Raw genomic sequence first — 11221 nt, forward strand, 5'->3', positions numbered from 1 at the left:
GCAAATCGGCGGCGGCGCCGCCCGGGGCTGCCCCCCCCCCTTACATCCCCCCCAGCCCCCCCAACCGCGGACGAGGCCCACGCGGGCGCGGAGCCGCGCGGGGGGGAGGGAGGGGGGCGGGCGCGGGGGGCCCCGTGTGCTGCTTTCACTGCGCGGGGCGGCTCAGCGGCTCCGCGCTGGCTCCGCACCGGCGGCGGCCGCTCCCCGGCCGCGGCGCAGCCGGCGCTGACCCGGTATGCGGAAAGCAGCCGGGGGTGGGATTTCGAGCACTTTTCTCTGTCATTGGTTAATATTTTATTCTGTTGACATGTTTTCTTACTGCCGAGGCTTCCGACACCTTCTGCTTTTTTTTTTTTTTCTTTTTTTTCCCTTCTTCCTTCCCTCCCTCCCTCCGCGCCCTCCCCCCCGCGCACCCCCGCGCTTGGCCGGAGCTGTCAAAACCACGCCTATGCGGATCCACAATTGGTCTGAAACGCGTAAAATCAGCAATCAAGGGGGCTTGGCTCATTAGCGGGCGGATCAGAGCAGGAAGGACATGTGAGATAGTCACAGTTTTACCGAGATCGGGACAAGATCTACCCGTTCCCACTCCGGCTCCCCTGGCCATGGGCAGCGCGGGCCCCAGCGCCGTCCGCGAAGCGCGCAGCCGAGCCAGCCCCGCGCAGCCCGGGCCCGCGGGGGTGTGAGGGCTCCCGCCGCCCCCGCGGCTCCTCCGCGCAGCCCCGCGCCGGCTTTTGTTTCTATTTTAGTGTTGTTAAGGACTTTACCGGGAGAGCTCGCTCTCCCTCTCGCTCTCCCTCTCTAGCTGCAACAACAACAACAAAAAATAAGGACCGACTGTCTCCCCTCCGCAGACCGGGAGTCCCAGGAGCCGCGAACTGCCTCTTTTTTTTTTTCCTTTTTTTTTCCTTCATTTTTTTTTAAATTCCAGAACAAGTTCCGCTGTTTTTCGGCTTTTTGTTGGTTTTGATTTGTTCGGTTTTGATTTTGATTTTCCTTCCTCTACCAGAGACTCGAGTGAATTCGCGGGCCAGGGAGGAAAAAAAAAAGCCCTAAAACAAACAAACAAACAAGAATCCACGTTTTTTTTTTTTTTTTTTTTTTGGAAAGGGAATCCCTCTTTTTCTCCTGGATTTGTGGATGCACCGATGAGAGATCCAGCCTTCCCGGGGACTGCAATGGCTTACCACCCCTTCCACGCACCCAGGCCGGCCGACTTCCCCATGTCTGCTTTCCTAGCAGCCGCCCAGCCCTCGTTTTTCCCCGCTCTGGCTCTGCCGCCGGCGGCGCTGGCCAAGCCCATGCCGGACCCCAGCCTGGCCGGGGCGGCCGAGGCCGGGTTGCACGTCTCGGCGCTCGGCCACCACCACCAGGCCGCCCATCTGCGCTCCCTCAAGAGCCTGGAACCGGAGGAGGAGGTGGAGGACGACCCCAAAGTGACGCTGGAAGCCAAGGAGCTTTGGGACCAGTTCCACAAGCTGGGCACCGAGATGGTGATCACCAAGTCGGGAAGGTAGGAGCCGGCCCCGCACCTGCGGGACCCCGCGGCGCCCCGCGCTCCCTGGCCCCGGCCTCCCGCCCGGCTCCCTTCTCCCACCGCGGTGCTTTAACCCCGGGCGGCAACACCGGGATTTTCTGTATCTCGAGTTTCCCGTGTGCTTTTCTCCTCCTCTTCCAGCTCCTCCTGGACCGCAGTTATGACTTTTAATTTTTTCCCTTTTAAGTGCGATCTCGAATTAAAATTTCACCCAACAATTTAACTCTACTAAATCCCCGATTACACGTGTTTCCATTTCTCCACGCAGAATTTCATTCCCCATCTCCAAACTTTCCCCCCCAGGCAGGCCGCCGGCTCCGCACTGGCCCCCCCGGCGGGGTTGCAGCCCGGCCCGGCCCGGCCCGGCCCGCTCCTGCTCGGCGCCCGGGGCCGCGGGCTGCTTCTTTCGTGCCTTTCTGCAGGAAAGGAAAAGAGGGTTAAATCGGAGCCGGGATGTGTTTTTCATCTCTGCCCTTGATTTCCTGAAATGGGATTTTAAGACTTTTCCCATGTTTTCCATCCCGCGAATGGAGCAGAGCTAGGAGAAGTGGGTGATTCTTGACCGTGAAAAATGCTGGGAATTTATTGCACGATCTCAAAAAAAATCTTTTTTTTTTTTTTTTTTTAAGAAAGAATGTTATTTTGGAAGCGCCCGAAGGGGAGGCCCCAGGACACCGCGGGGTTCTGTGCGCAGCTCCACGGGGCCGCCCGCCTCGGCCCGGGCCCTGAGGCAGCAAGGCCCAGCAGCAGCGCGGGCCGGGACGCACCGTCGGGCCGGCCCGGGGTCCTCACACACAAACACATACTGTGGGGGGGACATGGGGACACCTGTATCCCCGGCTACCCGAGCAGCAGGTTGCAGCCCCGCTGCTCGCGGGTTCTCCCTGCGCCCCGTGTTGCTGCCCGGCGCTGAAAGGCCGCGCTGCCCTTTCCGCCTCTCTCCGCAGGAGGATGTTCCCTCCGTTCAAGGTGCGGGTCAGCGGCCTGGACAAGAAGGCCAAGTACATTTTGCTCATGGATATAGTCGCTGCCGACGACTGCCGGTACAAGTTCCACAACTCCCGCTGGATGGTGGCGGGCAAGGCCGATCCCGAGATGCCCAAGCGCATGTACATCCACCCCGACAGCCCGGCCACGGGCGAGCAGTGGATGGCCAAGCCGGTCGCGTTTCACAAGCTCAAGCTGACCAACAACATCTCGGACAAGCACGGCTTTGTAAGTGCGGCGGCGGGAGCGCCCCCGGGGCTCGACGAGGGCCCCTCCCCACGGCGGCCCGACGGCAAAGGGCAGCGCAGCGGGATTTGGGTGGCTCTGCACTGGACGGCGGGGTCCTGCCCGGCTCCCGAAGCGCCCGTTGTTCTTCGTCCTCCCCGGCCTTGTCAGGGCGGCTTTTGTGAGGCGTCGGGGCCGGCTCCCCCGCAGGGAGGTTTTGGCCGCGGGGAGTCCACGCAGGGTGGCTGTCCCTACCCGGCCACACTGTCTCATCCCGTCCCGAAGGCTCTGCCCAGCCCCAGGATTTGCGGGGGAACTCAGGAAAGCGGGGATGAGGCGCAGGAAGGTCCGAGGGGGCAGCCGGGGTAGCCCCGACGGCTCGCGGGCAGGCGCCGCCCGGATCGAAATGGGGGTACCCAGGGGGACCCGTCGACGCGGCCGCGTTTCGGCGCAGTCACAGCGCGGCACCTGCGCGGGGCTGGCGGCGCCGGCGGCTCTTTGCACGGAGCGTTTCCGAAGGGCGCTGTTACCCGCCCCGATGTAATTCCTTATTGATCCCATCTGCGTCGCCTCCCGGAGGGAACAAAACCGACTGTGTCTGAGCTGGAGCCCCCGAAAGCGGGGTCACTGCGGAGTCTGATCCGCCCTGAAAGCGCGGGCAGGGAGAAAAAAATCCCAGCAAACAAGCGCGCTATCTTTAGCCCCTGGACAAGCTTTTAGGGTGATAAAGGGAAAGTTCATCGTCCTGCGTTTTTGATATGGTAATTAACCGGGATTTGGAGCCCTCCGTGTGCCAGCCAGTGCCGAGCCTTGCAAGCAATGCAGCCCTATAAGCGGGTGCGAGACATGAGAGAGACATCGGTCCCTGTGTAACTTTTCCCTTTCTCTATGTTTTCTTTTCTTATTTTGTGCTTTTATTATTTTTTAAGGCAGGAAAGAGTGTGTATGTTAAATAATACATTGCAAGGCTATTTATAGGCTGCAAGGTAAATCGATAGCAAGAGAGTCTAATAAATAGCCCTTTTTATTTTTTTTTTATTTTTTTTTGATTCTGGGGAAAAGCTATGTTGGTTGAGCGTTTTTAACGCTTCATCTCCTTCAATTAAAGATTTCTGCTCTGTGTCGTTTCCCCAAATCCGGAGTGTGTTAAATCTGGGAGACAAGGGTTTAGCCAGTGCCCATCTGCTCAGAGAGGGATGATTATTGTTATTATTATTTTTTTAAGGAATGCAGCTTTGCACGCCCGAATTAGATTTTTTTGCACCGTTTTTATTATAAATTCCAGCTAGAGTGTACCAATATAATAGTGATCTGACAGTTCGTCAGCAGGTGGTTATTGCTGGAGGTTTTTTTTTTTAAAGGGAAAAAAAAAAGCCGGGGGATTTTTTTTATTGCTTTCTAAAACGAAATGAAGTGATAATTATTTAGCCATTTGGCCGATGTTTTTTGACAATAATTACTGGAGCTTTCGCCCTCCTCGGCTGTTTTCTGTGCTCTTAATCCCGCGGTTCAGCCGGAGCGCGGCCGCTCCGCGCTCAGGAAGCGGCGGTGGCTGCGGATCGGCTCGGCTCGCTCCGCGTTGAGGCTTCAGCCGGTTCCAAATATCCCCGGCAAAATCGCGATTTATATTCCATAGTTATTTTTTTTCCTTCAAAATGAAAAAGCGAGGGAGTAGAGGAGTGCATCGGTTGTTGGCGAGAATTTCAGACACCTGATTGGAAAAAGGGAAATTGCTCGTGTGGCTGCAGCCTCGCTCCGAGACAGGACTGTACCGTGGCTCCTTGAACCAGCCTTCTCGTTTGCTTCGTAGCTAGAATATACATACATACATATTCTGCTACAACTAACTGGCTGTGCAGAACATTTTCTTTCGGGGGGATGAGGTAGGGTATTTTTTAAAACAGCAGAACTACGAAAAGCTGATAGAAAGGTGTTTTTAAAAACCGGAGAGGTTTTTCAGGGTTGCATTAAAGCACGGTGATACCTTTCTGTTTCTTTATTGCTCAGATTCACATCTCGCCAGCACAAGATGTTGTTGTGCCTCCTTTTTCCCTGTGCCCACCTTATTTGGGGGCAGTTCGGACAATGGCATAAACAAAAAAAGCCCACACAAAATAAATAAATCTCTATTTTATGGCATCCATCGGCATTGTTTCATCATAATGATTTTTTCCGTGAAAAAAAAAATGTGCCAAAATGCTTTGTAGCTGTATGGGTGGATTTGTCTGTGTTTGTAGCACGGATTTGTGTCTCATGGCAGCCCCTCGCTCTTTTCTCTTGCCTCCCCGCTCCAGACCATTCTGAACTCGATGCACAAGTACCAGCCCCGCTTCCACATCGTGCGGGCCAACGACATCCTCAAGCTGCCCTATAGCACCTTCCGCACCTACGTGTTCCCCGAGACCGACTTCATCGCTGTCACCGCCTACCAGAACGACAAGGTAAGGCCTGGCTGTCTGTCTGTCCGTCCAGCCGTGCCGGGAATCTGAGTTGCAGCAAAGGTTTGCAGCAACAGGAGAAAGGTTAAATCCCAAGCAACCAGATTAGGCAGCACTCGGAAAATTATTATTTAAAAAATATTATTAATGCCACTTTTAATTTGTCTATATTTATTAATTCCCTACTGATGAATGTTTTGCACCTTTCTGGCGCTGCTTGGCACCCTTCCTGCAGCCCCCAGGTAGCAAAGACCTCGGATACCTCTCTGGGGCGGTGTCCCAGGCAAGCACAAAAAAATAAAGCCAAATAAGCTAATTTTCGTCCTTTTTGTGATTTACCAAGTGTTGTCCTGAGAGCAGTGCAGCCAGGATGGCCCGGGTCCTGGCCGCAAGAGTTGTGCGTGCGTGTGTGTTTTAACCCAAAAGCTGACCCCCACCTCCAGCCCGGCTGCTGATGCTAATTGACAGCTCCGTCTGAGGGTCCTGGTGGGCTTGTTTCCCCTCGTAAAGTTTATGGCAAAGAGTCACAATCGATTAAGGAGCTCTCGGTGTGCTGGCCGGGCGGCGAGGCCGCCGCCGGGACGCCCCGTCGGGGTGGCCGGTCCGCGGCTCTGCGCGGCTCCGGGCGCAGGATTCAGGCATGCATTTTTAACGCGCCCATCTCGGGGACATATTTCAAAGGCATGCATTATTGAGCGCCCTAATGTCGCCGGCCCCATAAGTTCGTGGCGGGCAGAGATAAGAATAGCTTTTAACCAGCGCGGCAAGGCTCAGTCGCCATCTTCCCTCCAGGGGGCCGTGAAAAATAACTTCCTATCATTAAAACTCGATTAATAATTCAAGCCAAAACCTCAGCATCATTTTTAATAAAGCGTGCGGTGTGTTAAAGCGGGGCCCCGCCGCGCGCCGTGGCGGTCGCAGCGCGCCGTGCCCGGGCCGCGACCCGGCGCCGTCGGGGCGGCTTGAGTGGGGGGCGCAGCGGGGCTCACGCCGCCTCCCCCGTCTCTCTGCCCCCCAGATCACCCAGCTCAAAATCGACAACAACCCCTTCGCCAAGGGCTTTCGCGACACGGGCAATGGCCGGCGGGAGAAGAGGTAAGAGCCGTGCACCCCCCACCCCGTATCCCCCTTCCCGGCTCCGCTCCGCGCCCGCGGAGCCCCGGGGGCATCTCCGAGCCTCCGCTTCTCCCCTCCCTCCGCCGCGCAGGAAGCAGCTGTCGCTGCCGTCGCTGCGGATGTACGAGGAGCCCTGCAAGCCCGAGCGCGACGGCGGCGAGTCGGACGCCTCGTCCTGCGAGCCCGCGGCGGGGCGCGACGCGCTGCACTCCCCGGGGGGCGCCGTGCCCAGCCCGCTGCGCCTCAAGGGCAGAGGTAACGCTGCGGAGCCCCGACGGGAGCTTCCCCCGACGGCGCGGCCGGGGCAGGGGTCGGGAGGCATCGTCCCCGGGGCGGGGGACAGCGAGCCCCGCTCCGCCACCCTCGGCAGCCCCTTGGAAGGGTCGCTCTAGAGTTAGGTGCCTCTCCACGCTGCGGAAAGGCGCGGGGGGATGTGAGCTGGCTGGCAAGAGCAGAAAGGAAAAAGAAAATCGCCCCCCAAAAAGTAAAATGTAAAGATGGGCACGGAATAGCCAAGGATCTCAAACAACAGGAATAGCAGCAGTGAGAAAATGAGCACTGTATTGACGGCTTGCAACATTTTCCTGTTTATACACTGGTGTAAGCAGCAAGTAATGCAGCACCAGGCGTATGCTGCACACTGCTGCCCTGCCTTCGATGCCTGGCTTAACATTTTTTAATTTTTGCGGGTGTTTAATATTTGAAAAGCAAAAAAAAAAAAAAAAAAAAAAAAAAAAAAAAAAGGGGGGGGGGGGGCAACTAAATTAAAATGACAAAGTGGTTCCCGCATTGCAAGTTTTAGATGCTGGAATTAGTCCTGTCGCGCTATCAATCTACGCTTCTCTAAAGCAGCCGCCATCTGCGGGCCTGATTCCCTGCAGAAGTCCAACAAAATGCGCTCCCCTCAGCCTAGTGGGGGCTTTAGTGCCCCCTGCCCTCTTACAAGGCCTTCACATAATATCCTCTCATCCCAGGCTGCAGGTTTTTATCCAACATGCAGCAAAACTCCCTTCTCGTTCAGCAGCGACCAGGGGTGCCCTGCAGAGCCAGGGAACAGAGGTGCCTTTTGCAGCAGCTCTGCTCCCACTGTTCTGTTTTCACCCCATGTTTCTGCAGCTCTGGCCCCTTCTTCCAGTAGCTCTAAGCTTTTTTTTTCTTGCTTCTTCTTTTTCTTTTTTTTTTCTTTTTCTCTTTTTTTTTTTTCTGGATTAAACCTCTGTTAAGGAGCCCTGTGCCATACCTCTTTCCTTAATTCAGACTCTTTAACCTGGCACAATCTTCCCATTTGGAATAAATCCATGGCGCCCGTGGAGCTGATCAGCTCTGCGTAATTAAATATATACCGAATCATTTCCTCCGTGCCGGCTGCCCACCTCGCTCTGTCCCCTGTGCCTCAGCCTGCAGGTCGCAGCTCTGAGGCCAGTGCTGTGATGCAGCATCTCAGGGCTCCAGCAAACGTGTTTTTCCTGCTCGGCAGCGCAGCGGCTGCTAATCCCCTTTTCCCTCGAATCCCCACGGTGCAAGGGCTGGTATCTGCCCCTGAAATAGCCCAAGTTATTCCCATTGTTGGTGGCTGGGACCTTTCCCTTGGCAAAGCCCCTATAGGGCTGGGGTCTCATTGGCCCTTGCCTCCCCCCTGCCTCTTTGCTGTGTGTTGGGAGAGGGTCCATGGGGAGAGGGCCACTTCTCCCTGGGATGCTACTGCCCGGGAAAGGGCCTGGAAGAGGGTTGTGCTCCACAGGGGACCAGCGCTGGGAAAACGGGGCTTCCCATGGATGCTGTCGCTTTTGGTTTCCTGACACTTCCATCCTTTTCACAGAGGAGAAACCAGGAGCTGACAGCGACCAGGAGGCAGAGAAGGTGCCCGAGGAGCGGCCAGGTGGCGCGGGCAGCCCCGGTGGGGAGGACGCGACGCCCCGCGGCAGCCCCCGGTGCACTGAGGAGCGCGGCAAGGAGCGGCGCAGCCCGGACAAGGGCAAGGACGGCGCGTCGCCCAAGGACGGCCCCATCGAGGGCCTGTTCGGCTTGCGGGGCCTGGAGAAGGACAAGGTGGAAGGGCGGAGGAAAGAGCCGGAGCCGGGCAAGAAGGACGCAGAGGGCGGCGGGCTGGGCAAGGAGGCCTTCGCCCCGCTCATGGTGCACACGGACAGCCCCCCGCACCTGAGCGCCAGCCACCTGCAGAGCCTGGCGCTGTCGGGCCTCCACGGGCAGCAGTTCTTCAGCCCACTGGGTGCCGGGCAACCACTCTTCATCCACCCAGGACAGTTTGCTATGGCCCCCGGCGCCTTCTCCGCCATGGGCATGGGACACTTGCTGGCCTCGGTGACCGGTGGCAGCAGCCTGGAGAACGGGGCCCTCTCGTCCGCCCAAGGCACTGCGGGGGCGGCCACCCCCTTCCCGTTCCACCTCTCCCAGCACATGCTGGCCTCTCAGGTAAGGCTGCCCCCGCAACACCCCGGCCCCTGAGGTGGATTCCTGGCCTGCAGCATGGCCCAAAAGAGGCCAAAGGGTCTGAAGGATGATTTGAGGAGGAATCTTGATATGTTTTTCCTTTTTTTTTCTTTAAAAGCTATTTAATATTTTTAATAATAATTAGTATTTAATAAAGACACTATATTGGTGGGGTGGCATAGGCAGTTCCTACAGCCCTGTGGTTTCCTGGCCAGGGTCAAAGTAGCTGCAGCGGCATCGAGAGCCTTGGTACTACATTGGCTCAAATGCTGTGATGAGAATGTCCCCAGGTGCTTTTGACCCTCCCTCCTTTTTCCATACCACTCAGCAGCAGTTTGGATGCAACTAGGGTGGGCGATGGTGCAGGGGCATCGCCGGGTTCCCTAACCCAATTTCCATTGGGCAGCATTGCCTCTGGCTGCATGTTTTGCTCTGCTCAGTGCTCCTCTTCCCACTGGGATCCCTCCAACGCAGGGTGTGAAAACAGGGGTGCCACAGGATGCAGCAGGGGCCTCCCATCTCTCACAGGCTCTCTCCGTCTCTCCGCAGGGAATCCCGATGCCCACCTTCGGCGGACTCTTCCCCTACCCTTACACCTACATGGCGGCGGCGGCGGCCGCTGCCTCGGCCATGCCGGCCAGCAGCGCCGCAGCCGCTGCAGCCGCCGCCGCGGGCACGGGGCCGCTGTCCCGCAACCCCTTCCTGGGCGGCAGCCGCCCCCGGCTGCGCTTCAGCCCCTACCAGCTGCCTGTGAGCATCCCCCCCAGCACCAACCTGCTCACCACGGGGCTGCCCACGGGGCTGCAGCCCGCCCCCGACGGCGCCCCCGGCGGCGGCAGCCGCGAGCCCAGCCCGCCGCCCGACGGGGCGGCTGCGCACAAGGCGGCGGCGGGGGCGGCCACCGCGTCCCCCAAGGGCTCGTCGCTCAAGGAGAGCCTCAACGAACTGCAGAACATCCAGAGACTGGTGAGCGGGCTCGAGAGCCAGCGGGAGCTGTCGCCGGGCCGCGACTCCCCGAAGTGACCGGCGGGGCCGGCCGCGCGCCCGCCCCCACGGGGCTGACGAGCACTGGCGTTTTGTACAGCACGGCGTAAATATTTATTGCGGAGCGAGGGGCTGGGGGCGGGCAGGGGGCTGGGGCAGAGGGGCTGCCCCGTCCAGGGAAGCCGCTCCCGGGGCGGTGTCGCCGGCCGCCCCGTACAGGCTGCGGGGTGGGAGATGCATCCCCAGGGCCGCGCGCTCCTGTCCCCCTCCTTTATCTCTCCCCTTCCCGTGCCGGGAAGGTGCCCCCCGCCTCCCGACCCCTTCCCTGGGGTGGGGAACGAAAACTTCATCTGTGCAAAGGGTGGGGGAGGCCCCGAGGCAGGAAAGGTGGGGACGGTGCCGTCCCCGCAGCGATCGCGGTGTCCAGCGACACTCAACATTGCTATCAGGCAGCGGCGGAACTATCTGCGTACCAGAAAAAAAATATTTATGAAATAAATGGTAATTTGTGTAAATAAGCTATAAGGATCCCAGAATATGCAAATTGGTATTAATTTATTCAGAGTTGTACATTGGTGTGTACATAATATTTAGAGTTTAACTCATCGCATTTAAGTTTTTTTTTTTCATTTTACATGAACATATATATTGTAAATGAAAACTATTTAGCTCTTTGTGATTGGAGGAGATATTGGTTTCTTTTAACTGTGTTTTAAAATATTGTTTATCCCGCCTGTTCTTTAGGACAATCATGTGCCATTAGTAAAACATTTTTTTGAGTCAGTGAGACTAAGAGTTCAATTCTTTAAAGGACTTTTACAAGAAGGAAAACTAAAGAATCCAAAACGTAACCAAAATATCTCTACAGTGCGGGGTATAGAGAATGCAGGAATAAGCCTCAGGTTTTTATTTTTCACTCCAGAACAAAAAAAAAGTATAATAAATTTAAATATCACATGGACTGTGCTCTATATTTGTTTTAAAATAATAATAATAAAAACATGATTTGAAATGTGCTGGTTATTCGGGTATCTATCTGTTCATTTTTGATGAATTCTCTCACATCTTTCAATAAAAAATACTCAGAGAAGCCCTGCTGCCTTTCGCGTTGTTCATTCAACCTGCGACGACCCGACGGCTGCCGCCGCCGGGCGCTTCCTCCTCTCCGCGGTAGCGCAGCGCGCGTTGCTGCCCAGCGGGGTTAATTCTGGGGGTTCCCGCGAGGGGCTGCGCGGAAAAATCCGCCCGAAATCCCGCGCACAGGTTGAGCGGGGAAGGTGGAAATGTCCCGACGTGGCACGGAAACCTTTGGCTTTCACCCGGCTTTCGGGGGTTTGTCTGTGAACGCGGCGATGTCCGCAGGGAGAGGGGGACCTGACCCCGCGCAGGTGAGGCAGGCACGTGCGGGCAGGGGGTTGCGCGGAAAAAGGCGCTGCAGGGACCGCGAGGCCCGCGGCACCGGGCGGCCCGGAGCGCCCTTCCC

At 57.1% G+C, this 11221-nt stretch overlaps 1 protein-coding gene across 1 annotated transcript; it reads left to right on the forward strand.

Moving 5' to 3' along the window:
• The first annotated feature begins 960 nt into the window (after positions 1 to 960).
• TBX2 (T-box transcription factor 2) lies at positions 961 to 9784 on the forward strand. The gene is made up of 7 exons (XM_088536082.1): positions 961 to 1513; positions 2485 to 2752; positions 5044 to 5190; positions 6206 to 6282; positions 6395 to 6558; positions 8123 to 8736; positions 9304 to 9784. Exons 1-7 carry the CDS (start codon positions 1149 to 1151, stop codon positions 9775 to 9777), a joined length of 2109 nt encoding a protein of 702 aa, XP_088392208.1. The 5' UTR covers positions 961 to 1148; the 3' UTR covers positions 9778 to 9784.
• The last annotated feature ends 1437 nt before the right edge of the window (positions 9785 to 11221 follow it).

The sequence above is a fragment of the Tinamus guttatus genome, unplaced genomic scaffold, assembly GCF_059628265.1.
Source record: "Tinamus guttatus ecotype Peru unplaced genomic scaffold, ASM5962826v1 Tinamus_guttatus_pri_ptg000043l, whole genome shotgun sequence".
Classification (NCBI taxonomy): Eukaryota; Metazoa; Chordata; class Aves; order Tinamiformes; family Tinamidae; genus Tinamus; species Tinamus guttatus.

What these genes read in the sequence shown, in the direction of transcription:
- TBX2 (XM_088536082.1), top strand. Translation starts at nt 1,149, where the DNA reads ATGAGAGATCCAGCCTTCCCGGGGACTGCAATGGCTTACCACCCCTTC. An exon ending in TCTCGGACAAGCACGGCTTT is followed by an intron (nt 2,753 to 5,043) that starts GTAAGTGCGGCG and finishes TCCCCGCTCCAG; the next exon opens with ACCATTCTGAACTCGATGCA. An exon ending in CCGCCTACCAGAACGACAAG is followed by an intron (nt 5,191 to 6,205) that starts GTAAGGCCTGGC and finishes TCTGCCCCCCAG; the next exon opens with ATCACCCAGCTCAAAATCGA.